This window comes from Dermacentor silvarum, chromosome 11, assembly GCF_013339745.2.
Source record: "Dermacentor silvarum isolate Dsil-2018 chromosome 11, BIME_Dsil_1.4, whole genome shotgun sequence".
Taxonomy (NCBI): Eukaryota; Metazoa; Arthropoda; class Arachnida; order Ixodida; family Ixodidae; genus Dermacentor; species Dermacentor silvarum.
The window spans coordinates 120,451,380-120,479,050 of record NC_051164.1 but is presented as its reverse complement, the minus strand read 5'-3'; the positions used below and the strand labels follow the sequence as shown (position 1 = coordinate 120,479,050).

The following is a 27,671-nucleotide window of genomic DNA, read 5'->3' as shown; positions in this document are numbered from 1 at the left end:
TGGTGTCGGTGTTGCAAGCTGCGCTGTGCAACCTGCAGTGTCAGCCGTAAGTCCAAGACGAGTGAAAAGAAATTATCATCATCATGAGTATTAAGATGAAAAGTTCGCGCGCACTTATGGAAAATGCTTGGCTACGATCGCCCAGCTTCGCTGTTTCAAGCATAGCGCGGCCGAGTGCAAGGTTAAGCGTTTTTTTTTTTTTTTTGATACCCGTTACATGAGTAAGTGCCGTCTAGAATGAGCAGTCCTAGAATGAGCCGTCCTAGAACGCCCAGTCAGGATCCCTCTCATCAAGACGAAACTATTTACAAAGAACCATGTTGCAACTCGGAGCATTGCTGTAACGACCATTTCAAGTTAGAAGAAATACGCCTAGAGGAAGAAACTGGAATATCTATTTTCGCGTTTATTCTGTTTTGTGAGACTGCAGGAAAAATTCAGAGGATTTCCACGGTGGAAGCTGTAGCATCTCTGTCGGTTGTATACATTAGCTAGTGTGGTGCCCCGACTTTACATTGAGAAGACAAACGCTCATGAGATATTGTTTGGCAACATTGCCAAAGTCCGAAGTCTTGGAAACGAGCCTGAAGCAGAAGCTTTTATGTAGGTCACCTCTTTCCCTTAATGCAAGCTTTTATTTATCTAGCACTTGTTTATAGCATTTATGAGTCAGGTATACCTGTCCGTCTGTTGAGTATTGCTATCTTTACGCTATCTTTGGCGGAAGCATTTCTACGGCTGCCCTACCCCACTTTGGTTTTTGTCTGTAGTGCCTCGACACAATGACCACGTGAAAAAGAATGACAAATATCTAGCCCCTACGAGGAATAGAACCGGGGCTGGAAGCATAGTAAGCGAGTACACCTGTCGTAGTCGCCTCGTCAACAAGGCTGTGGAACACGTGAGACAGTAGCGCAAGAAAGCACCACCGCCATTGTGCTGCCGCGATCTCGACGCGCATACAGGACTCGCACATGGAAGGCTACGTCCCAGGAACGCGCGGTGTGTTTGGCTGCAAAAGCGACAAAGCCAAACGGACGCATCGTCGCGCTCCACTCAACCATCTGTAATAGAAGTTGAATAAATCATGCGTACTGTACAACGTGGCTCTCGCATCAGTTATACAATATTCGTAAATGGGTGGCGGGGGAGTCTAATTTACGCTGTTTTGTTTCTAATTAATTCGTGATGCATACATGCTCACAGGTGATGAAACGCAATCCCGTTTTCTTGTAAATCTGACGTTTACTGTACTGTCACGACAGCTCGCTGGAAAGTCACACACGGTGTGCCTATCCATCGAATGGCCGTGGTAATGTGAACCCACTATGACGCAGCGCTGGCGTTAAATCCAATAGCGTTCTTTGGCTGCTTCATGCGTGTTTCGTAGCGTGAGCTACACTGGCCGAGGTTGAGCAGTTTCGCGTGGCTCCTGGGGAACCGTGCTGCGCCTGCGCGAGGAGCAGTGACGTCACATGGCGCACAGCTGGCGCGCCGGGCGTTTGCCCGGCATTCACGCTGGGCGTTTGATCGTTTGCAAACCGTGCAAGAACTTTCTTGTTAAACCGAAGATTCCATTCTTTAGCGTTACCAATGGGTATCGTTACCCGCCTATCGCACCATGTCTACCGGTTCTGAACGATGTGGCCGAACGCTATGCATATACCGGCATAGCCGAGCTAAGCCACTGCTAATTTTTTTCTGGTCGGCAATGGTTGGTCTTTCACATGAGACGCTAAAGCGCCGGTGCAAAGGCCACGTGCTCTCGCTCAACCAGCGAAGCTGGCCGATTGACTCTCTCCCTTGGTTGTGGGTAGGTTGAACTTGGCTCTGTCGAGTTTTAAACTTGGTTGTAGCTAGGCCTATACTTGTGTACGTCATCTGTGCTAGTACTGGAAAGGCTGCGGTAGTACTGCAAAGTTGCGCGGCGGTAGCGTGACGATGTGGGGAGCATGACGTCATACCAGCTGTGGCGGCGGCCATAGCGCGCCGCGGAGGGAAGAGAGGCGGGTTTCGGGAAGGAATGGAGCTGGCGAGGAGACTGCTCGCGCATGCTCCGCCCGGCCTCCTGGGTGTCGCCGCCCTCCTGGTTGTCATGGCTACAGCGCGGCAGTTTCTTCACACGAACCGCACATTCCGGCTGGCTTAAACAGCTTCCCTGTTAAAAGCCCCCAGAGGGAAACTTGGATACCGTTTTGCTGGGAAACGTTGCGTATGTTACGCCTCAAAATGAGGCTGTGCGTCAATAACAAAAAAGGAGAACGCGCTTTCCTTCGTCGGCCGTCTCAACTTCCTTCCAAACGGGATCATAGTGGCCGATGTGGAGTCTGTAATGGCGAAGCGTCAGTTGCTGGCCTGTGTCACACGTAACATCATGTTTAATCGCTTTGCAGTGCGTGTTCGGTGCTCTGCCAATGCCACGGTCGTCGGCGACGGCAGTAGTATTTGTCCTATGGGCATGCACCGTCGAGCTATGAACAAGGACATTAGTGTAATGTGCAAATGAATATTTTGCAATAAAACGAATCCGCAGTAACAACTTATCATTGGTTTGCAGCGGCGAATGCGGCATCTACCGAATTCTGTACACAGGTTTATCTACCGTGCACGGGGGTTCTATAGCAAAACGTTTATGCTGCACCACCCCATCATGTTCTTTAGCCCAATTTCTCTTCCGTGTCCATTTTCGCAGTGTTCATAATCGTGGAATTCTTCATCCGCTAGCAAATCTAACCACCCTCGGACAATGAAAACGCGTATTCTTTTGTGTCTTTAAAGCCTCTGTCTTCTTGGAAAGTTCCTCCGCAACAAGATAATTGCGTGCAACTGCGGTTACGGCTTACATCTCGGAGTAAACATGGTCTCCTGTCTGCATGTTTTACGAAGCTCTGCGGGTGCAAGTGTGGGTGAAACGATAATTGTCGTGCTCACAATGAAACTGCCGTCGCACTGGTCACAGTTTAGAATTTTTTTTTTTTTACTTTTCGCAGTCGTGTGCACTGCGTACCTGGCCACATAAGCTATAACCGGTGCAACGACATTTAGCCTTGAAAGTGCTTTGGTGGTACCAAGGAGGTACGTTCCAGCCTCCTCGCGTTGTACTCGCTCTGAACAAGGAACAAATCTTGTTTGTATGCCTTTATCGAGGACTGGCGCACCGCGGCGCCGAAGCAAGCTGGCGCATGATTTGCCATTTTAGAAGCGACGTATACCTGATTTCACTCAACATCCGATGCCTTTATTCAATCATTGTATGCAGCTGAGGCGTTTACCTGGTCTTCCCCGAAGTGAATACACAATGTGTCGTTTACGCCTGGAATTTGCATTCACCAATGCATACTTATCCAAAATTGCAACTACCTATAACGCCGAATGGAATGCCTGTGGTGCCGAAGAAACTATGAAGGACCTTGCGTGGTACTGCCCGTCCTTTGAAAAATGAAAGGCTCGACCTCCGCACATTTCTAAACCACCTAGACGATGAACATCAGATGCACGCCAAATGCCGCTTAATATTACCTACCGCCGTCATTCATTAGGCACATGATTAGGCTTCTCATATAATCTTGTATCAGCGAAGGGAGTCTTCGTGCATGCATGTGACTTTCTGCAGAAATATTTTCGGCTTTCCGTTCACGTACACCACAGATTCCGTGTGAGCCGAAGCAACCACCAGCCAATATAATCCCTGCAAAAACAAAAGCAGGGAAGAGATTGATACGACCTGATTTGATCTCCTAATTAGAGTCATAGGTAGCAGTGACAAATAGATATTGAGGAAGGAAAAAGGATTAATAAAATGTATACAAGAATGAAAAAAATTCAGAGCTCTTCCACTACTGTCAAGATGGAAGCCAGAGCAGCTGTGACTTAGGTGGGTCTGCTGTTGTGAATATTGCTATAATATTATCATTATTGATCATATTAAGCGTGTCGATATGCTCGTCAAAGAGCAAGGACACCGGTGTCTTGTTTTCGACCGGCGCGATGGCCAAGTAGTGCGTTTGCTGCGCCAAGTCCGCCCCATCGTCAAAGACTAGCGTATGAGCCACAGTCACGGCCTCTGGATACACCTTTTTTTTATCTAGCGGCCGTGCCACAGTGTTCACAGCCGCGGCACATTGCACGTTAGCGTCAGGAGCCTGTGAGATCTCTCCCGCTCCTGCTCTCGGGGCTAGTTCCGCCGGTGTTTCCCTTGTGTTTTTCTTGTGTTTATCTGGTTTTTTCCTGTGTTTATCTTGTGCTTAGCAATCCATCATCCCTTTTGACGCCTGCGCTAAGGAACAACTGGTGGAAACCGCCACGCACACGGAGTCAAACCAACCTTTGCTGCGCGTGACCACGATGACATGAGATCACATTACACGCCGACAGCGCGGGCCCCTAAAGTGTTTCGCACTTCAAACATCGGCTTCATGTGTGAGGTGGTTTGGCTCCATATGCTTCCCGCCAGTTGTGCCTTAGCACTAACATGACTGATAGATCATGACATCAATAACATCACATGCTCGGCAGTTACATCGCGATTAAAGACAATAAAATTACGTGTGACGCGTACCCACATTGAATATGCGGGTATGAGCCAGGGACAAGAAAGAAAGAAAGAAGGAAGGAGGGAGGGAGGGAGGGAAGGAAATAAAGAAAGAAAGAGAGATAGAAAGGCAGAAGGAAGGTAAGAAAGAAATCACGTGTTGTTTCCACCCGCGTTGGATATGTGGGTATGAACCACCGAGAGCTGGAGCTGCAGTGATCTCACAGGATCCTGACGCTGGCGTGCAGTGTGCCGCGGCTATGAACGCTGTGGCTGATACGCTAGTCTTTGACGATGGGGCGGTCTTGGCGCAACAAACGCACTACTTGGCCATCGCGCCGGGCGAAAACAAGAAGGCGGTTTCCTTGCTCTTTGACGAAGATACCGAAGACGCTCAATTTAATCACTAATGATAATATATCTAATAATTATAGCAATATTCCCTACAGCAGACCTACCATAGTGACAGCTTCGCTGGTTTCCATCTTCACAGTAGTGTAAGGGCTCTGATTTTTTTTCTCTCTCACTTCAAAATTCTCACACACGCATCGAGGCAGGATTTTTAGACACTTAAGATCCCGGTGTTAGGCGCTTACAATAGACAGAAAAGGCACTATAAAACCATTCCCAAAGCATGGGCCGGGCGGTTTTATGTATTGTATATATGTAGCCCAACGAGGTTTGTGTCTCAAAGCTTAAGTGACGTTGAAAACGCAAGCCCTTCTTGCCGGGGTGTAGCCAGGAGGGTGCGATGACACCAGGTATGTGCCCCGCCCCCCGAAATCTGTGTGCACCATGACGCTACCTGCCCAGCTTTCCTTCTTCGCCTCACATTTATTTATTTATTTATACAAAATACCCCTAAAGGCCCTCGCAACCGAGGGTATTACATAGAGGGGGGGGGGGGGGGGCACAAATACAACAACAAAGAGAACACATGTGAAACTATACTAACAAGTTAGAATTTCGTTATACAGTCATAACACTATGCAACACTATACAGATTGATAACAGCTATACAACCTGCAAACAATAATCGTATCTTGTCAGACGTTTGTCCCCCCTATCCTTCATCCAATCCCCCCCCCCCCCCCCGAAAGAAAAGAAACCTGGCTTCGCCACTGCTTATCTGCTGGGTTACATTGTCAGGTGACTTTCTGTAGCAACAGCGTCTGCCAATGACGCCAGGTCCTGGGAAAACAGGTAACTCATTGTGCTTTCATAACACAATAAACAGCTCAAAAAGCATTTTCAAGTGCTAAAAGCAAAAATAGGTATAAACCAGGTGTTCATGCGAAGATTCAGGCGATTTTAAAGATCACCTGTGGCAGATAACAAAATACTAGTCCTTGAGCTGCTCCTTGAGCTAGTACCGCTGGTCGTACCCTGACTTACGAAAGAAGTCGAAATGCGCAATTCACTAATTAGCAGAATTTCGGTAATTCAGCTTTTAGCTAATTACCTTAAGGCCCATATTGCAACCTACAAATTGTAGCCGTTGAGACCGCAAGGCATACCCACCTAAAAAGAATTTTGCGGATGACACCATTTTAGAGATATGCGCCATTAAACTTGCGGTAAAGATGCACTGTCGTTCTACTTACCTTAGCAGAATGCCATTTTATACATTGAAGCACATAAGTAACTGGACCGCCAATGTAGTTCTTCGCAAAGTTCGGGGAAATAATATATCGAAAATGGTATCAGCCTGAGAATTCTTTCCAAGAGGATCCACCTTGCCGCCTCCCTAGCTACAATATCTACATTACAATATGTGCCTTAGGTGATTCGTGAAAATGCTTTAAAAATTATTGAATGTTTGTTAATCAGTCGATTATGCCATTTCGATGTCTAAAACAAGTAATCTCCACCTCTTTTGAAAAACTTCTGGTAACTCCCATAGATGATAATAAAATATTGCTTAATTTCTTAGCAGGAACACCCGGTTAGGCCCAAAAGACAGAAAATAGGAAATCATTGTAATATAAAGTCAATGCTAAACCACTTGCTAACCCATCATTTGTTTTCATAAATAAAAAAAGGTGGGGCCCTGGCGCGCAGGAATAGGCATTTGCCTACAATCCGGTCTCTAGTCCTCCGTCGGTGATGACTAGACAAGAAGGATGACAAAAGGCCCATGTTCTTTGGGCTGCGGAAATTGACAAAAGGGATACTATAAGTACGAACGCGTACCGGGCACAACTCTGATGAGTGTGCTACTAAAAACTGGTCATGTAGCCATTAAACGTCACAAGAAACACAATATGATGCGCAACAGACTCTTTATTAGGCAACAACAGCCCCAGAAAACAGAAACATTGGGTAAATCTATGATTACCCCCAAAAACATCACTTCTGGACATCAAATCACTGAGCGCCATGCTGAGAAAAAGTTAAACAATGACAAGGGCGATTAAATCATTACATGTTACCCCAACGACTAATTGCTGGCACCTTCGCTCTACCGTGGCCAACCTTCCACGCTTTATCTCACCTTCTTGGCGCACGACAGGTGTACAGGTAAGGAATTATCGGTCTTCTTTATCACAGCTACACTGCGTTGCGACACCGTATCCGAGATGACGTCATCCGGAATAGCGTTCACCTACCAACACTGAAATTTCTGTAATGGGATCGTCGCTAAAGATGTTTTCACTACATGAAAATTAAAGTGACGGGTGAAAAAAAGAAAGGCTCTTCCACAGGTGTATGTAGGTACGCAAGACCACCTGCAGACATTTACAACATTTGTTTATTAAACCAGTGTTTGTTTGGTTCAAAAGACCTGGCAGTCTTATCGAAAAATGAGTTCGCAGTTCTCTCATAACGTTAAAGTCAAGCGTGCACTTGATCTGCCCTCAGACTGGAAGGCATACCACATCAACAGCACTTGGCTTGTTTCCCTTATGAATGATATGCGTTACCACTTGACTACTTCAAAACTTGCTGTATGCAAAACGCTATTCACTCACGCAACCATCGTTACCAACACATCACGTGCGTAAAACCTCTAAATTGTATTCATCTACCACCCTAAGCATTCCTTCTAGCACACATTTATATTTTGACGCAACACTTCTTGCACTCCACGGTTCTTCAAGCCTCGCGAGTTTCCACGCGTGCCTCACTTCCGGCATCACCAAGGAATAATGCCGCATTTAACAACAACGTGCTGGGGAAGTCCGGCCTTCGGGTTGTAGTTTAGTTAAACCCGCCATGTGATCTTGTTTTTCACAGCTATAGATCCTACACGCCCAGGTGGCGTAGTCAAAGTACTAGAGTAAAACGAGGAATCCAAACGCACAAATGGAATAAAGCCTATCAACAAGCCGCAATTTTTTCTGGTGGTCACAATGTCGTAGAAACGGCGTTTCAAACTACGATGTTCTTATGCAAGACAACCATTCAATCAGCAAAGCACGGATTTTTTTCTACGAAGCTAATTGTGCTCAGTACTGTCTGTGAACCTTAGCTATTCTTGAAACGCAGTAGTGAAACGAATGCTGCATTCAGTGCCCCGCACTTTCACTCGACCATTTTGTTTTATTTTCGAGTACTTCATGCGTTTCATGCTTTTCAATGGCTGTTTGTTGTTCAGCGAGTGAAAATACCTCATACCTTCAATATTAAAATTTAGCCTCCTTTGCAACAGATTTAAACAGTTCTGTTCAAAGCAAGCTCAGCGCCATATCTACGTGTTTATGATTAGCTTCGACACAACATATTCAGTTACATCTCTTCCAAAGAGGCCCGCATTTAAAACTCGGGAATCTTAGGGTCGCCTCGCTGGCGCCAGAACGAAGGGGTGCCTGCTGGACACTCTGCTAACTATGTCTTTACGAGTTTCGAATGAAAGTAGTCAAGTGTTATGGCGTTATTCTCCATGCAATAATTGAGAACCTGTTATTTCTTCTGGCGCCATCGGTAGGCGTTGCGTTCATGCTATGACTTGTTCGGGTGACGAAGAAATTGTGCGCTAACATCTCATTAAGCATCCCGATTCATACAGCCTTCTTCGCCAACGTCAACCAAATTCATTTCTCCAACTGGTGAATTCGTTAGTTTACCACACTGCGAAAAATGGTTGCGAGCGCGATTGTCGCGCATTTTCTTTGTAAATTAGGACCTGTGCTGCAGAGTTTCATTTCTTGCGTGCCTCAACGGTTTGCTGAAGGCCTCCTAATGCTGTGCTGCACAATGGACGGTATCACGAGGTAAATGCGTAGCACGGTCAAACTACTAATTTCCAATGTGCTTGACATTCGTCTGTACTGAAATTCCTTCCATTCTAAGGTACTGGTTATTGCAGTATAGACGAATGACGTCTTCTATGAGTTAAAATATGATCTGTGGGGCATGAGGCGTCCGTGACAAATTTAGCGAATAGCATGGCGCTCATTTATTGCAACTAGATTTTTTCGACCAAGTTTTTACCTTCCAGTTTTATTCAACTGATCTTTCGGGCACTGAAGAAACCTTTGCGAATACACATACATATTTACGTACGCCATGGGTAAAGATGCAGTCTCAAGTAACATGGTCTGGGAAAACAAACCAACAGTACGCAGCTCAAGCATACAGCCAATATCAGCGCTCCAGAAACTGTGGACTACGTTGCTGGAGGCAATACATTCCGGTTCTGTATATATGTTTGACTCTACCGCAAAAGAAAAGTGTTTCGAAAAGTTCAGTCTCACTACGTATCAGTAACACGAACAGACCTAAATTCTATAATAAGCTTTACGGGAGTGCAAGTTCTTGCAGTGGAAGAACGGCAATATGGAAGCAGGCATAGCCGGCATAGCAGCTATCAGAAGAACTTGAAAAGTATAGTTACCGCTGATAGGATGTTGCAAATGTAACTTATGCGGCAGGGCTGCGGTGAACTGGCATTGTTATAAATCATGGGAAGTGATGACTGGTCTCCACCGCTAGAATTGGCATGTGGAATGTGTCGAGCTGCCTGAAACGAATATTACAATCTTGTGTATCCTGGCAGCAGAATGGCGTAAAAATGATATGATCATTTAATAACAACGTGAAATCTTATTTTTCTTCGCTGAGTGTATTTCCTGTGCGCCATGTTTTTACGAGCTGATGAGCTTCAACTGGCTTTCATGAACTCCTAGAAAGTGAAAGCTATGGTGTGGATTTCCAGCTAGTCACTACTATAAAAATTTTCATAATTCCAGCTCTGCAGCGCCGATAACTCCACCTGTAGTTCTGCTGCAAAGCTAAATGTTGTGGGTGTGATTACCGGCAGAGGAGGCTGTATCTCATGGAATTATTGTGTGATAGCAATATCGTTCTAATCTTTAGGTACAAGGCTTGGAACGTCGAGTGTACTGTAGTTATTTATCTTGTTCACCACGGCACAATGTTTATCTCTGGGATGTGAGACGATATGCTTTGACAGATTTGTTGTTCTCTCGAAATGGAATAACATGTTAGAGAAAATCCCGATGAAATGCTAACTAATGATTAATGCGAGAGGATAACTTATTAGTGGCATGCTAACTGCAAATATCAGTTTCTGTAGGTAAAGGTTCGAATGAGTATTTTTTTTTCTGCAAATCGATGGCTCTCCTACACTGAGCAATATTTGTTTCGCCGTTGTCACTGGGAAAAGCTTACCCAGTTGCGAGAAACGTGCCTGCTAACGTTGTTTGTGCGAAACACGCATAATTAATGGAGGTCAGATGAATACGAAACATGAAATGCTAATCGTAACCACACCACTAAAATATTTGTAGCTTTTTTCACAGCATTTCTGCACATGCAGCACTAGAGATATCGCATCGAAGTTGGGTGCTGCCGGTCCCTTCGCTGCTAGAATATCACGACATTCCTAATATTTTACGTGGCTATGCACGTGTGGTCCCCCATGTAGCAATGTTAACTACTAGTGAATCACTCAACTGTTTGCGAGACGCTGCCTTTGCAGTCGATGCTATAATTTGTTTATCGCTTTCACCATTATCGCGTTCACAATTTATATGTTGACCCTATCAATGAAAATGTTTATTGGAACAAAGCGATTAAAGAACTCTCCTTTTTAATTGTGAGCAAATATGAATGGCTCGTTCAAGAAATCATACATTATGTGAGCAGGAAAAAGGGGACGATACCGTGGAGGGAGACACATTCACGGTTTTTCAGAAAAGTCAACTTCTTTTGGTAATTATATGTGCTTGTTGTTAGCATAAGTGCTCTAAATTACAGGTACCTCCCAATTTTGTAGACAAGGACAGTGCCAGCTAGAAAGGTATTGACAAAAAATGCGTCTCCTTGTCAAAACTAATCTACAGCGACATTCCTTGTTCAACCACTCTAAATCATTTCAAAGCTCAATTTTTCTGTGAACTTCTGTTTCGTTTCCATTGATACCAGATAAGTAATACGTCAACTACCTATGTGACTAATGCTTAGTGCGTTTCAGACGTATCTATTTATTCCTTTTCCAGATAAATATATTGCACTGAACAAATATCCACCAAATATTTACATGTTGCCCCGCTGCAGCTTCTGTTGTATTCGCTGTTGCCCCACTATGCATTCGGTGATGTCCCCACTTAGCAAGTATATCTTGGCAAAATAAATGTTGACAAAAAACAACTGTCTGTAAAGCGATATGAGTGCGAGTACTTGCACAACAAATAATATTATACCATTTTCTTTCACGATCTTGGCATTCTCGTATTTGGTAATGGACAATCAAGATCCCCTATTTCCGCAAAAATTCTGCTTTGACCTGGCTGCAAACATTAATGCTACCACCCTTGCATCATGGAAGCGCATTTAGTTGGCGCTGACACAGTGTTCCACCCACAGCGCCAGGGCAAGCAGCGAATTCGGGAGTATTGTTCGCGACGCTTGCACCTTTCCTGCCTTTCGTTTCGCGCAAATCACAAATACTAGTTTACATCTGTTTTGTCTGTGTTTGAGCATCTGCTCGTGCAGTTTATTTGCTTTCTCAAAATTATTTCCTGCCATATATTGCCTTTACACTTGGCATGGTTACGTCTGTGACATAGAAGCAGGTGGCAAATAAAAGTACATCTGTAAATCTACGCAGTGAAAAGCACTACGCAAAAATCACGTTTTATGCATTTTTCTCCAGCTAATTACATCTTTCCTAGCAATGCATTTCTCGTACGTGAGGAGTTCTGACTCCGTGTGATTATTATTATTATTATTTGATTTAAAAACATATACACAGGAAAGAGAAAGCGAGAAGCAAAGGCTGGCAACTGCAACCAGAAGGGGCACAACGCCTGCCTACTCTTCGGAAAGGACGAGAGAAACATAGAAGGAAAGATAGGAAGGAGGGATAGTTCGTATACGTAATCACGCACGAAATGACATCTCGGGAAACAACAATCAAATTGCTATTGCCGTAACGATCTTATTACTTATGCTACTCCTTTGCAGAACCGAACGGCAGAGTGACGCAACGTTGTCAGGGCCGGTATTTTATCTCAATGACTTGCAGTAAGCGACTGGTAATCGACACGCGAGTGATGTCGTTATCACAGCGATAACATCGAAAGCGATAGACGCTTGAGGGCGCGCCACTGTTGCCCAATCAGGAATACTTTTACATAAGAGAAGTTTTGTGTAAACGGGCCAAGCGTATCGGACATAAAAAAGCAGAAACATTTGTAAGTCACCACACTTCCCCAAAAGTGTTTTGCAAGGTTGTCCGCTCGCAGACTGTGAGCGGCGCAGCGTTCCTTGCCACGTGACAGTGTGGTCAGTGCTCTCCAACGCCTTTGCTTTATTGTCACCATGGGAAATCAAACATTGCCGAACTAAAGGCAAGCAAAGACGACGGAAGACTCTACTAGAAGCATAAACATGAATAATGTATAAATTAGGTGTATCGTGCCTATTTACATATTCACGGGGACAGGTCAAACATTAGAACCATAGAATAACAGTCATAGTGCATCAGAAATGCAAACAGCATATTTCAATATGGTAGAACTTGAACGAATTCTGGGGTTTTACGTTGCCAAACGACCATTCGATTATGCGACACGCCGTAGTAATTTTGACCACCAGGGGATCTTTAACGTACCTCAATGCACGGGGCACGGGCGTTCTTGCATTTCGCCCCATCGAAATGCGGCCGCCGCGGCCAGGATAAGGTGAAACTTGCCTGCCGACTCGCTCAAAGGGCTACGGCAGATAAACTCATCAGATTCACCATCTACACCATCTAAAAACAATGCATTCCCTTCGCTTCGTGTAAGTATTGTAGACACCATTATGTCAAACTCCTAAGCACCACTGCATGTCGCTCGCACTATTGCGCTATTGCACGATTGAGGCTTTCTTTCTAGAAAGCCTTTGTAGCCCTTTCTTCAGGGCTCACCAGGGAAATCAATGCGCGGACTTGCGGCGTAATCGCGAAACGGTCACGGCAGCGTCGAGATTAGGGAACTCGGCTCGTACAAACAAAAATCGCGTTCGCTAGAACTTTTCGTAACAGAATACTTCATTCAATCTTTATGCTAGACGCATCATTGACGAAGGCGGTCAGCGAATCTCAACGAGCACTCGCAAACGAAAAGCTTTGTGAATTCGGCCCATGTTTCGTTGGCAGAGTACGTTTGACGAGCTTTAGGAGCACAGAGTTCCGTGGCTCTGAGCTGAGCGTGCTTTTTGGCACGATAGTTTTTTCTATGTGGTGCCACCGCGATTGAAACTGGGGCGCTGTAATGTAAAGTTATTCCAATCTATTTTACAGCGAAGCTCTATATGACTAAGATGCGGGGTTTCATGGCTTCTGCAGCGTATGCAGAAACTACCGTCATCAGCCATGGCTCGAGCAAGGGCTCGAGCGTCGTCGTCTTGATCTACAGCTGGATCTGTTGCCACTCATCATTCCAGCGAAGAATTTCACCTCTCTTCTGCCGTCGTAATTGGGAGGCCGCGTTTACAGGGGTATGCGCCATCGCTTAAGGGGGTATGAGCCCTTCATTGTATTACGTGAAAAACGCATTTAATAACAGAGGTGATACGCGAGTGTGTGCTGCGTACCTATCGTCATGATGACCACAGATGAGGACAATAGATATGCTCGTACCTTTTTTCAAAATTATGTGGCACCTCTGCGTCGTGTGCTACACAGCTTCGCTGGTCATGCACCTTCACAGAATGGAATGGCTCATGAATTTTTTTTATTCTATCGTATTTACGCCACTAGCCTTCCACGATTGGTGAAATTTTATCTGGCAACGCCCACTGCGCCTGTCTATCACGCGATGTTACGAAATCTGCGAAAACTCCCCTTCTGATACGATGTGTACACAGTTATTAAGCATGATTAGGCCTTGCAAACGAAAACAAAAAGTTCTTTCCGATTCTACACCATTTTTGCAATTACCCGAAAGCTGCATTGGTGACATTTTTTTTTTCGGACTGCGCCAATTTCCCCTGTTCGTCAAAGGATGTCAAAAAACCGCGAAAACTCGCCACGTCAAACTGGCATGTACGCACTAAAGATGAATTATCATGCCGAACCAAACTGAATTTAATTCGGAATAGCCGTATACTGCCCCGTTCAGAAAGGAATAGAAGATGCCCGCCGGCCGACCACTCTGGCACTGGCTACTCGAAGCGGCCGGCGAGAATGGCTTTCTTTGCGTAAAATTAATATTTTTGTGTGGCAGGCTAACATTTTTAAGCACTTTCGCACGTATCTCTGTCTACTCTTCTTCGCTGAGGACCTGTTTTGGCGGCATTTTATACTCCCTGTTGCCAGCAGCCCGACCAGCTGCCGCAAGCTAATCAAGGGGAAGCGGACCAATTGCACACGCCGGCACCCTTCTCCTCACTAAGTTATCTACTTACTGTGATAGTCAGGCCCCACTGATATTCTCTCCTCTTCCGTGAGCTCCTCGCCTCTTGTCAGCCAATCGGATAAGAAAAACCTGCCAAGGAAGGCAATGCTATTCGCTTTGAAAGCAAACTTACATCCTATAAACGAAGAGAATGTTTGATTGGGCAGTTCAAACAACTCTGCGGGTCACCGCCCGATGCTTTCGTTGGCGGTTGCGTAAATTTAACATCAGGAGATTCGAGTAACATCAGAATGGAATAGTTTTACGTTATAGGGGCACTTGTTCTGGTTTGTGTATATGTATTAATAGTGGCCACCTGTTTATCCCTATGCTTACTGCTTCGTCTCTTTTCTTATAAATTTTTGCAGTGACAAGTTGATGTGCTTGAATTCCACATAACCGTTTTATATCGCGTGAGCCTCCTTATTTGCATCATTATATAATACGAGATGATAGGCCTGTTCTTCCCGTTAAACCATAGGAGTGCGCTTTCGTAAATTCCACTAATGTGCAACGGTAGTTTGTCGTTCACGTAGTCAAAAACTACTGTTATTACGAAACTACTGTTATTTTTCGCGATCGTGGTGAAATTGAAACTTAGGAGTAGCGACCAGGACTACACAGGCACGTAGCAAATCAATTGAACCACGTTCAACAAGTAAATAATAGTGCAATAAACAAGGGGCAACCGCAGAAACAAGACCGACTGATCGCTGGTCTGTACTCGTCTCTTGTATAATGCGCTGCGATTCACCTGTCATTCGAAACCAACTAGATGAAATTTTTGTTTTAGGAAACTTGCCACAAATATAGGATTATTTTGGCCTGATGCACTTATTTTACAGCTGATTATAAAATGCAGATAACAAGTACTTGTCCATTCATGACTCTGACAAAGTAATTTTGATCGCTATCTACGGTCATGAGCGCTGTTGACGGACAAAATCAGAACGCACGAAAGCTCTTTCTTTCTCCTGTTATGCAATCACACTCATTATGTGAGATGAAGCCTTGCCTGCCGACAGTTCAATGGGTTTTATGTTGCGGAATATCTCTGATAAACTATTTCTTACCCTTTCGTGTCAATGTTTGCGGCAACCATAAGATTGGTCGTGAGTTGATAATAATCTTTCGTGGAAATTGTTCAGCCAGAATCTGTTTTTACATTAAAACAGTGCAAAAAGGACGTACAAGCAAACCAGTCGAAAACACACGCACTGACGAAAAATTGAAATTTGTTTGAAAACTAACTTTTTTTTTGTTCTCAATAAAACATTAGTACTTGGCTGGCACTTCCCGTGTGTCCTAATTTGCTTGTGTTTAGCTCCTTTTTGCACTACAGTCATTATTAATCTTTGCTAACTGACTGAGCAGTCAAGGTTTCTGCTTTTCGAATCTTATTTGCACTGAAAAACGGCTGCAACCACGAGTAGTAAACTTTCTGTTACGTATGAAAGCTGGCATACCCCTCTGTAGAGACACCGCTAAAAGTGCGCAGTACTTTAACACAACTTAAACGAAGCATCGCGGACGTTCAATATATCAACCATGCTATGACTTGAATTATGATGTGGGCACCGACTGGCTAGGAGAGACATAAATATATCATTAATGAAACAACAGCTCCACAAAATATGTCAAAATGACCCGCCTAACGAGATCCGCAAAACGGAATTGTTTTTGACAGGACCCCGTCGTCTGGTTGTCTTCTTTTTCTCTTCTTTTTTTCAGCGGAAGGCTGTGCGCAGCTTCGCCCGGGACTCTAGCAAAGCGTTGGCACCTCCCGGTTGCTGAAGTTGCTGTCCCAAGTTGCAGAGGCGTTCGAAGTCGGCCGCTTCCTTCTCTAAGGTCTCTATCAGCGAACGGGCTGACTTCTTTTCGGCTGGAAAGGAAGTACGGATATTTCAGCGTTATTTTTTTAACAGTACGAGACAGTTTGTCTATAGGATAACTACCTCGTTATACATTACAAACAGAACATTTTCAAGACGTGCTTATCAGTGGCCCACCAAGACCTTTAATTTTTTCCCGTTCCCGTAGTTAGGCAGACTGCGGCCGCCGAACCGAATATTTTTCAGGGCACTCAAGTATAAAACTTCTATCCACAAGAGCCACTGAGCATATGCTACTCTAGACGGAACTAATCCTTGTAAAAATGCAGCTGGATTAATTGATTTGCACCCCGCAGAAATTTCTGACCAGCACTTTTGTCACATCAAAATATGGCAGTAATTAGACTAGAGATCTGGCTAATCATTGGTTGATCTGTCTGCTTCCATTCAATGTAGAAGGACAATCACTCTCGGCTGCGGTAGATCTCATTCACCCAAGACAATCGCAGAAACAAACCATTTTGGAACGCCGAACACATAAGCCATTGCTTATGGGGCCGACCAAGGCACTGCGACAATTCTTAAGAACAACATGCCTTTGAAAATGGCTTGAGCCTTACTTTAAGTCACTTTTGCTGCACTAGTCTTGTGCTGTGGTAGGGTAGGGTGATCGCGGCTGGCTGTAGAAGCGTCCCTGTGCCCTCCGTTTCTATCTATAATTTCTTTCATCTATCTACCTTTTCCTGACCCATCCTCAAGTGGAGCTTAGCCAACGACATTTTCTGTCCTGGTTAATATCTTTGCCTTCGTCTTTTCCTTCGACTATCTATGTCCATCTCTCTCACTGTCCTTTTCAGGCACACATAGCAGAACATGCACTTGCCTCGGGACAGTCTGGACTGGAGTCTGCAGTTTTCCTTCCGCAAGGCCTGCATGGCGTGCTCCTGTTCCTGCAGCTGAACGCATCGATAGAAATATCAATTATTCAAGAAGACAGATGTGCCTTATAAGCGCCGCATTTATTCATCAAATATGTAGCACAACGAAAGAAAGCACAGCGAAAACTGAGAAAGCGTTACTCAAGAAATGTACCGGAAAGATAAATCTGCTCCTATTCGTAGCTTCTGTTTCTGCTCATTTTGTAAACACAAATGTCCCCTCATAGACAACTGTTTCTGCCAACAGCGTCAATGTAAGCAACCTTTTTACCTCCGCTGCTGTACGAAAGCCCCTACCAGCAAACTCCAGTTACTATAATTTAGCAACCCATGACTGGAACGTATGCCTGCTAATCTCCTGATGTCATTAGTCTGTCTAACTCTGTTCCGCACTGAGCGCATTGTCATTGCCTTGGCCCCAATTCTGGTACTCTAATAAGCCACCAGTTGTCTGCACAATTTTCGTGCCTGCCGAACCTCTTTCTTTCCTAATAATCTCAATTGAGGTATAGGCTACTACGATTCGTACTCCTTTCTTACAATGTTTATTATTTTATTTTCGCTTTTATCTCGCATTGTGCCGCCTTCATCTTCCTTTCAAATTTATCGAAGGGTTTGACGCTAGAGGGCTTGTCGGCGAAGAAGTTGTCAAATTTAAATTCACCGATAATCTTAAGTATTCCTGCAGCAGTCGGTGAACCGCAATGAAGCACGACGTTTCCATTGAACAGGCTATGGTTACAATTCTCAGCGCACTGTGAAGGGTATATCTTTCAACGTAAATCAGCACATTACAAAGATGTTCGAAAGTCTCACCAGGGCATGCAACCGTAGAACCTCGTGCCTCAATCGAACAAGGCAGGTCACTTGACACTGGTACGACTCCAGGCTCTTCTGTTTCCTGCGTTTAGCAAAGTGGCCGGAAACGCTCATGTGGATTATGTTGTGGAAGCGTTTTAGTGGCGCCATCTTCGGCGGCTTTCCCTGCCGTCTTTTTTTTTTTTTCTTTCTTATTTTGTTCTATAGTAACCAACTTCACTGTGTCATGGTAGGTTCATATATGCATGAACGTGGTTGTATGGATGTGATCGGTTGTTACGATCTTGTAGCGGCCCAAGATCTTAAGTACAAATCGAAAATACACTTCTATATAAAGAGGCGTATGTATGACGAAATGTCTGAAACTTGCGGACCTCATTTCCGCTTACAATTATTTTAATTAAGTAATCTTATCTTGTCGTCAGAAATTGCCTGTCTAAATTGCACTGCGACTTTCACGTTTATCAGCGAAGCTTTCAATGCGCTGAACTTTTCTTACGTCAATTTTGGATAACACGTCTGAGCTGCAATGTGCACTGCAATACAGGTCATACCGCAAGCCAGTAGCTTTACGCACGCTGAACCACGAGCAACTTTCCATTAGGAGAAAATAAAATGTACTTGAATTGAATTAGGTATGCATAGAAAAAAAGTAGCAATTTTCCGCAGACTAACGAAATGATTTCATTTAGCTAGCAGTGCTTCTACAATTCCCTTTGTAGACGAAAAACAGCACAGTCCAAGTATCTTGTTACATATATTTACAGTAAAGAAAAAATTACAGGGTATGCTTAGAACTTTCTTGTAATGTGAAGGCGAAAGCCTATTTGCATCCATAGCGATCTCGAATGAAGCTTATAGAGCCCACGCGGCGACGTATACAAGACGCGCCAGCGTGCTGATGCCGTTTCCGGAACGTTGTACGGGCGCCGCCGCTGACATTTCCCTCCTCCTCCCCAGCGCTGCCGTTGCCCTTTTCCTCAACGTCCTTGAGCGCGAGGGGCAGTATGGGAATGCTAACACAGAACCAGCGTGCTGATGCCGTTTCCAGAACGTTGTACGGGCGCCGCCGCTGACACTTCCCTCCTCCTCCCTAGCGCTGCCGTTGCCCTTTTCCTCAACGTCCTTGAGCGCAAGGGGCAGTATGGGAATGCTAACAGAGAATTGCATTTGCAAGCGTTATCGCTGGCCCCATTACTCCTTTCCAGATTCCACGCATCGCCTCATGTTTACTATATCCCCAAAGTCGTCTATGTTACATTATGGCTGCATTCCTGTTCCCCTTTATTTCACGATGTGTGGCGTTGCACCATGCTGTGGAAGAATAGGACGAACCGGCGAGCCCCGGCACGAGCTCGAGGCAAGCGCGAGGCAAGCTCACTCACTCTTTGGGTACGTCAAACATAGAGATTTAAGGCTTTCGCATTAAACCACTGCACGTACTACGAAATACCTTTATGACTGTAACAAAGAGAAACGGCTTCCGATAAGTGATGAGTTGTGAACATGATATCCGGCAGTATAAGAATAAATTTCAGGAAATTTTCATCTATGATGTGCGTCGAACAGAAGTGATAATGGTGACAGTTCGCGATTTCTCGTAACGGTTTCAGGAGCGGCTAGGCTCGGACAGAATCGTAGTGGAGGGCCATCGGGCTTGATTGATTGATTGATGAGCAAGTATTTATTTATTTTACTTTTTAGCGCAAAGGCATGTTACGCCATAGGACATTATGATACCTTACTGTGAGAAAGCAGAGCAAAGCAACCGACCTTGGATGCACTCTACAAAGAGCAGCGCATCACATGCTAAGCAGACCCTACGTTGGTAGCCGAAACAGGCATCGCAATGAGCGTAACGTACGGGTATTCTATTTTTAGGAACAATATGCATTCCTCATAGAAGTCAATACGGTTTGTCCAAAATGACTAGATCAAATATAATTTGCCCTACGCTTTGATAATCTCGTGTATAAAGGCGCTTGTAATAAAGGCATTTGCAAAAAGGCGATTCCTGCACGCGATTTTTAGTTGATCAGCGAGACCAAACGAAAAGGAGGTGGTGCGTTTTCTATGCTTAACAAACGGGTATGGTCGTTCTGAAAAAAAAAAAAAAGAGCGATTTCAGCAAGGCAGCATTATAGTAACGTCACCGACGAAGATAAGACAGAAAGCGTAAGAATTCTGTTATATGTCATAGTGACACTTTGGATGCGCTTGCGAAAAACATCAGGCGAGAAGAGCCCAGTCGGCCGATGCTGTGCGATTCTTTTGAAGAAGGAAAACGAAGACTGTATAACGAGACCGCCGCTGCGTAACCTAGGGTTGCAATAATTTTCTGTAACACCTCAGTGACATTAGCCATCAAGCGCTAAAATGACACTATTAGCCATCTTTTAGCGCTCGCGCCATTAAGAGGATCAAAGCTTTAAAGTGGCGGGGCCAACTTTAAATTCTCTGTTCAAACACATAAGAGACGCAGAAACTATTTCTTTAGCCTACCACTCAAGCGAATTGAAGTTTCTTGCACTGAAAAAAAAAACAATTATAGTGAATGAAAGAATATTTTGCATACGCATCGAATTGTTTAAGAAAATTGCCGCAAATCGGGCGACGTTAAAAAAGAAATAAAGCACAAAGTTTAGAAATCCGTAAGTCCTCACAAAGGCAAGAAACGGTTATTGCAATTCCGTAAGCTGCGTCTCTTAGACCATCTGAAGCGTACAAATTCGCTATACGACTTTACAGCTTATATGAAATTATTACAAAGTTAACGAAGGTTCTGCAATAGTGATACTCACAAATTTGTGGTATATTTAAGAGTAGTGGCTAACATGTGTATTTGTCCATTTTATATTTCCGAATAAGTGTATTAATGAACTGTGATCTTGTTTTCATCACTTCGTTGAGAGTTGTACACTTCATACTTGCATTCATTAAAATTTCTTGATTTTTAAGAACAGTTCTTAAAACATTTATGGCCTAAATTAAAGATCTATTACATACAGTCGGTCGATTTATGGTATGTTTTAGAAGCAGCAAATTTCACCAAATTCAGCTGTGGAAGCCCACAGAGACGATATATGAGTTCCTAAGCATTTAGACAGTAGCTATTTATGTAAAGGATCCTTCTAAGCACCAGTAGCATTTGTATTTTAGCAGGGGCTAACAGGGTGCTTTTTGTGGGTTTCAATAAAAATAAATGTGAGCGACACACCTACAAGCGAGGAAGACTGATGCCAAAAGAAAGAGGTGACATACCTAACAAGGGTACACGTGGTATAAAAAAGCGGTATTTTTCTGTTCTTCATTCATGCATTTCCCCGCTTAGCTCGAAGACGTTACAGCAGGGGCGTTACAAGCTTTAAAAAATACATCTTTATTCTCACTGCACATTTGCTCAGACATCAGTCGACTCCACTGAGCAATAGTTTTTAAAAAAGAATTTGCATACAGGTTTATCCTGGCCTGGTATTCCCCAATTTGGTACTTGTGGTCAGTCCGTCGAGATATATAACTCGGCTGTTTTAAATAACCTTCGCTATCAATTACAGTTTTGTTATTAAATATTTCGTACAAGAGTTTTAACCGCCATTTTTTCTTTTCCTTTTTCCTGCTATTTTTTCTCCCCGGCTTTGCTATGTATGCCTCTCCATTCTGTAAGGTATTTATACCCTGAGGATAGTGCAAATGCATAAATAAAACGTAGCAGTTAACAGCTACAACAGCCCAGAGTCTAGGCTTGTTCTGACAAGGCGGCGCAAGTGCGTGAAAGAGAATGCCACAATGCCAAGCTGAAGCACCTGGACGGAACTGCTGCCCATTATTCTTCCCATATCTCACCAGCGTTCCACTTCCTCTTCCATTGCAGCCAAGGCTTCCGGCCGGTTCCACTCCGCTGTGCCGGGAAGGGACGGGTAGTGACCTGCCGACACCACCGAACCAGTATTAGACGCTTAAAATGACGAGCCATGGCATCGCCACATCATTACGTGATTCATCATGTTAAGTTCGTAGAGTGGAATTTACGCTGCCTAACGACAGGAGAACTAACTGTACGGAAGCAATCGCGTTGATTAAAAACGGACGTAAAGCAACATAGGTACAAGGTGGACGAAAAGAGAAACACGATCAGGTGGAGTTCTCCTGTATTTATCGTCGCTCTAAGGCAGGTTTGTGCAAGGTACTCAGAAAGTGTATTTAGGATAACTTAATAAATACCACGCAAGAACATTAAATGCCAAATTCCGAAATGTATTTCAGACGAAGCATTTAATACTCAAAAAGCATTTCATGGCTTCAAATATACAAAATAACTGTTGTTCCGAAGTCTAAACGAAAGTAATGTGAACCGGAGTTTCACCAGAGAGGGCTTTATTGGCTCGCGCGGAAGACCTTATTTTCAATTTTCTATCTGACTACTTGCAACTGTTTTTCTTAACCACATTCCCTCCGATGCTGAAGAGGCGCTCCGAAGATGAGCTCGATAGCACGGCGACGTAGTGTCGTACGAAGAGTTCTTGAACCACGGCTTATTTTTTCAGAGCAGTGATATCCTTGCTTTGGTGTGACTTTGTATGACTTGAGTGTCGCCGATCTAGACTAATAAATTTTTGTAGCCCTTCTTATTCTAAAGCGATCCGCACATGCTGTACGCCTGCTGCCAGAAAGGCATGCCGGTTTGTTTACTTTCGGCTTGTCAAGCTTGAGATCCGCACTTCTGTTTTTATTTTTTTATTTTTTGGCTGTGTAAGCCTGCCGCCCCGAACGGTTGTGAGAATAAAGAAGTGGGCGGGACCGGTTATCTGCGCACGACGTCTAAGCCGCGACGATCTCGTTGCGCGCCGATACGGGACATGCCATTTACGAAGACACTGAGTACAATATACTCTGCGTAGTATTTAAGTTACAGCAGCAATACGAAGTAGTCGAATTATTGAAAAGATACCAAAATTGCGTTTAAATGTATTTATGATGCAGTATCTTGAGTAGAGTATCTAGGTTACGCACAAGCCTGCTCTCAGGCTCGTGCGTAACCTCATGCTTTTTTAAATCGTGAAAATAATAACTGCACCTGAAAATAGTTCTTTCTTTGGCATCTGGATGCAGCTACGCACTTGGCTAGCAAGCCTATAATCTACACATTTTAGGAAAGCTGTAAAAGCTATCGTTGCTTGTACTGGATTGCACCGGCTAATGTGTCCTGATGTGTTCGCCAGCCTTCGTAGGCAGCAAAATTGTGACTAATTCTAGCAATGAGTAGGGCCTAATTGGCGTAGTAAAAATACAGAGGAAGCTTGAAATTAAGTCTAGAAGATATATTGTTAGCCCACGGCTTCGGGGAACAAGTGAAGGCCCGTATTAACAAAACTTTCAATTGTTCCTAAGATCAAATGTGGTCCAGTCGTACTGTCGGGCACATTCTTATAGAAGGCTGTCGGCAGGCCGCTGTTAGCAGACAGCCGTTACGAACGCAACGTTTTGTGAATTCGGCCCCAGGTAAAGTGATTCTTTACTTAGCAAATAACAATCACAAAACAGTCATCGCTGATGCCTGCAATCAAAATAATAATACAATTTAAAAGCGAATACTGGATAGCGAGTGCAAAGGTCATGCGTGAAGCACGTTTTTCCACAGCACCTCCCCGAGTGAAGGAATTGCAGTAAATGACAGAATTGGCGTGTTGCTAGTTTTTACTTGCCAATGCAGGTACGCCCACCAGCTGTGTGCAGTACACGAGAGCAAAATACAAACCTAGCGTTTAAAATTAATTACTATATATATAAACAACGAAATCGACTCTAGTCCCATAAACTATGTGTAATTAGAAGCTCAATCAAAGTGAAATAGATATCTTGGGGGAAATACCTTGGGTGAATACCTTGGGCGAAATACCCTGGGTGAAAATACCTTGGGGGAATAATTAGTGAGAACATAAAATTTTACATCAGTTGTTTCTGTACACCACCTGCGCCCGTTGATAGGTGAGGAGTACTACAAAGACAGCCTCGATCGTAACCAATGGGTAGAGAAAGTCGTGGCGACGCTCAGGCGTCCACGCAAGTGGGTAAAAACGCACACCGCTGGGATCTATTCCAGTCAAACACTGTTGGGAGTTAAAGACTGCTCCCTGCGTCATACCGTTCGATACACCGTTACGAAAATTGCTCACCATCGAATGGGGGCAGGTAGCAGAGCAGGCTGCCGTCGTACTCCGCTTCATCAGCTTCCCTGCGTAGAGAAGCACAATCCACTTTTTACTTCAATTCAAAGACGCGACATCACCGAGCTTAAGTGTTTTCAAATGAAATATGCTTCAAAGGAATTTTACTTTTCGCCATGATGTTCCCACTCCTGCTATAGCCCTATATTGGGCTGCAGTATATGTAAATAAATAAATATATAAATCTGTCCCTACATAGAAACGAGAAATATGCGGACACCTATACAACCTAAGTACAAATGTTCCTTCCTGTTCAACAGCTTCGATGGGAATCTCTGTATTCCAAATATCTGTAGGTATGCTTAACGATTTCAGGTATATAACTTACAGCATCAAAGCATCGATCCGCTGTGGCAGCGCCGGCTACGGCTATGGCTATGGCATTGCAAAGCAATGCATGAGGTCGTCGAATCAAACCCCGAACGCGGCAGCCGCATTTCGCTGCAGACGAATCGCAAAAAACAAAACGAAAAAAAAAACGCCCATGTTCCATGCATTGGCTCCCCGGTAAAGAACTCCAGCTGGTCGAAGTTAATCCAGAGTCTCACTACGGCATTCTTCATAACCAGGTCGTGGTTTTGGCACGTCAAACCACATAATTGAATTCCATTGAAAAACATCTGAATTTCCCCGTCGTATTACTGGAAAATATCTCCACACTTAGCAAAAACTATTCCTAGGGGAACCCTTATGCGCCTCTCAACCATCATAAATCTCTTTCTTTGATCAAGCATTATTTTTTGTGCTCAAAATTAGTGCAGCCGTTATCATCGCCAGCAACAAAATTGTTATGAAAGTTTAGAGGTCTAATCTAAGAGCAACATGGAAATCATTTGGACACATGAACCGATTTTCTCCATCTTCGACGCGGACTCATACGTTGTTTCCACTGTGAGGTGTAATCAAGGCACCTACACAAATTCGCCAGTTTCTCCAGTGGCTCCTGGCATTTTTTTTTTTTAGTTTCATCGCAACCACGTCATCCACGCTTGAGTGCTGGATGAATGAACTGGCTTCCCCACGTAAAGCGCAGCGTTGTAAAGGGGATTCTTTACAGGAAGGCGATTCTTTACTCTTGGTCAGGTAACGAGATAAAGTCGTTAAAAGTAAAGCCTCTAGTATCTCCATCGTGTCGAAAAAATCGTGTATTATTTTGTGTGAACACTTGCCGAACACTGTCAAAAGTTGTTTCTTTTTTTTTCAGTTTGCAGTTTGCGCTCTACTTCAATGGCTGCTCCATTTCTCTTTAATCTCTCCTTTTCACTCTCTTTTTTTTACTTTCTGCTGAGGTTAACCTGACCCTTTTTGGCAACCACACAGATTACGACTGCGAACTTTGAAAGGCACAAATACGAACGTCAAACTCGCTTGGCGGCATACATAACGAACCCAAAATTACAATGCAAGAAACCAGCGAGAAGCTTGTTTTCTTACCCGGTTGCTTAGAAGAACGCGGTTCCTTAAATGGAAGCAAGAAGCGTCGTTACAGGGTAGCGAACAGGCTCGTCAAATCCCGAGTAGACTGCATGCGCGATTAGGATCGACGAGTGGAAAGGGGAAGGGGGGGGGAAAGGGCAGAACATGCGCTCAAGAGCGTGGTGACTAGAGTTCGTTCTGAAGCGGCTGGCGATTCATTATGCATGCGAAACTTTTGAAGCAAAAAACTCAAACGTGTTTCAAGCGCGGCATCTTAAGTCCTTGTTTTTGTTTTTTTCTTTATTTGCGCACTTTGCTTTTCCCTTACATCGCTTTATCGCGGCACGAGGCGATCAAGGGACCCGTCTCATGACGTTGTTCCCAGGACGCAGGGTAAGAGTTCTGTAGCCAAAAACGTGTTGCTGACAAGCATCACTTAAGCATTTATTAATTTTATTTATTTACAAGTACCCCTTATCGCCCTCCTAATAATGCATAACATAATGAGGGGGGGAGGGGAGGTACTTGTAAATGAAGCACATAATAGAACAACAAATAGGTAAAAAACGCATGCAAAGCAAGGACGCTCAAGAAGAATGAGTGCAAGAAAAATATACGATAAAATAGAAGTAAAAATTAAAGAACCTGGGCAGTAGTTATCTACGCATCAATAAAGAAAATCACAATAACAATGATAAAAATTCAGCAACAGAAGTTAAATAGTTATCATCAACAACAGCTGCATGCAGCGTCGACGCGCTATAAAAGTGACGACTTTCCTGGGCACAACCACGTAGGCGAAAAAGAAAAGAAAAAAAAAGCAATGCCTTATGATTTATGGTCGCTGCCCAAAAGGCTGCGGAATTTATATGGGCTGCCCACTTATTCCTTGCTCTTTGCGTATCTTTTCTTCCACCTGGAGTTCCGAAAATTTTCTCACCAGTTTTCGCAAACCACATTTGCTGCACGTGTGTTTAACATATTTCAAATTCTGATCATGCGCATACCAAATACAGAGATGGAACAAAAGTTAGATATGGCGTGACCTAGCGATCGGTACAATGTCGCGAGCCCAGTATTCTTTGGTGAATTATTACAAAAAAGCACCATTGGACCTCTCTCGTGCGGTGTGGCTTTAGGCAGATCAGCTACATCCTGCTCTTTGTCTCTCTCTTCGCTATTAACTTCACAAGTTGCAGTTAATAGCAACTGAATCTCGACACAATTCTCTGCAACGTGGATCTGTTATCAGCTGAAGAATAGCAAAGAGGCGCATCAAGCCACCCGTCGCTAATTTGTAAGTTGTCTTTAACATGTTTTACTCTAAATAGAACACAGAATGCTGTTCTATGTAACGCTAATAGTCGGTCTGACTTTCTGGATTGAAATGAAAATAAATATCGTAAGCTTTCGACTGCTACTCCTAAGCACGTAGTTACTAAAACATATATTTTAAACATTTAGAGAAAACCCATTTCATTTTTATAAAGCTGACTTTATGGCCTACAAGAGCAAAGGCAGACTGATTTGTGCACTGGCACATGCACTGTTATTAGTAAACTACTGCAATGCCTGAAAAGTATTCCTAGAAACCACTGAACAAGTGTAACAGTGAAAGTAGACGTAAAAGCTAATTAGGTAATAAGAGGCCTACAACCTCTCGACATGGCTCTACAAAAACATAGGCACACATAAGAAAGCGCGCACGTATGTGTTCACACGCTAGTACACGTGTGCAGACCTGCCCTACCCGGGGCTCGATAGAATAAGAGATGCTTTGTCAAAGCCGAACGTGTGTCCTCCTAGCCGTTGGTCTGTGGGCAAGGAACGCGTTCCATTCATCAGGCCCTCCTGGGAATCGCTTTCTTCCGAAGAGCACCGCAGTTTCCTCGAATCGATGTCCGCTCTTACGCTTCGTAGTAACGGCCGAATGGAGGATAGCACACGGTCCTTTATAGGCCGAGAATGGCCTCACAATGGCCGGCCTTTTATTGGGCAACGCCCGGGGCTAATGGCCGGCCTCCCTCTGGCTATGCGGTGAAAGAACGCGTCTTTCGAAACTT

General features: G+C 44.1%; 1 protein-coding gene across 1 annotated transcript in view; it reads right to left on the bottom strand.

The window, feature by feature from the left end:
• The window catches only part of LOC119432949 (uncharacterized), a 226,515-nt gene that overhangs the window by 67,952 nt on the left and 130,892 nt on the right, over window positions 1-27,671 (bottom strand). Inside the window, exons 9-13 of the mRNA XM_037700094.2 lie at window positions 24,142-24,200; window positions 21,812-21,893; window positions 17,966-18,050; window positions 17,095-17,167; window positions 13,646-16,261 (exon numbers count right to left, since the gene is read on the bottom strand). Of these exons, the coding sequence (XP_037556022.2) occupies window positions 16,107-16,261; window positions 17,095-17,167; window positions 17,966-18,050; window positions 21,812-21,893; window positions 24,142-24,200 (454 nt within the window). The 3' untranslated portion in view covers window positions 13,646-16,106. The remainder of the gene's footprint in view (window positions 1-13,645; window positions 16,262-17,094; window positions 17,168-17,965; window positions 18,051-21,811; window positions 21,894-24,141; window positions 24,201-27,671) is intronic.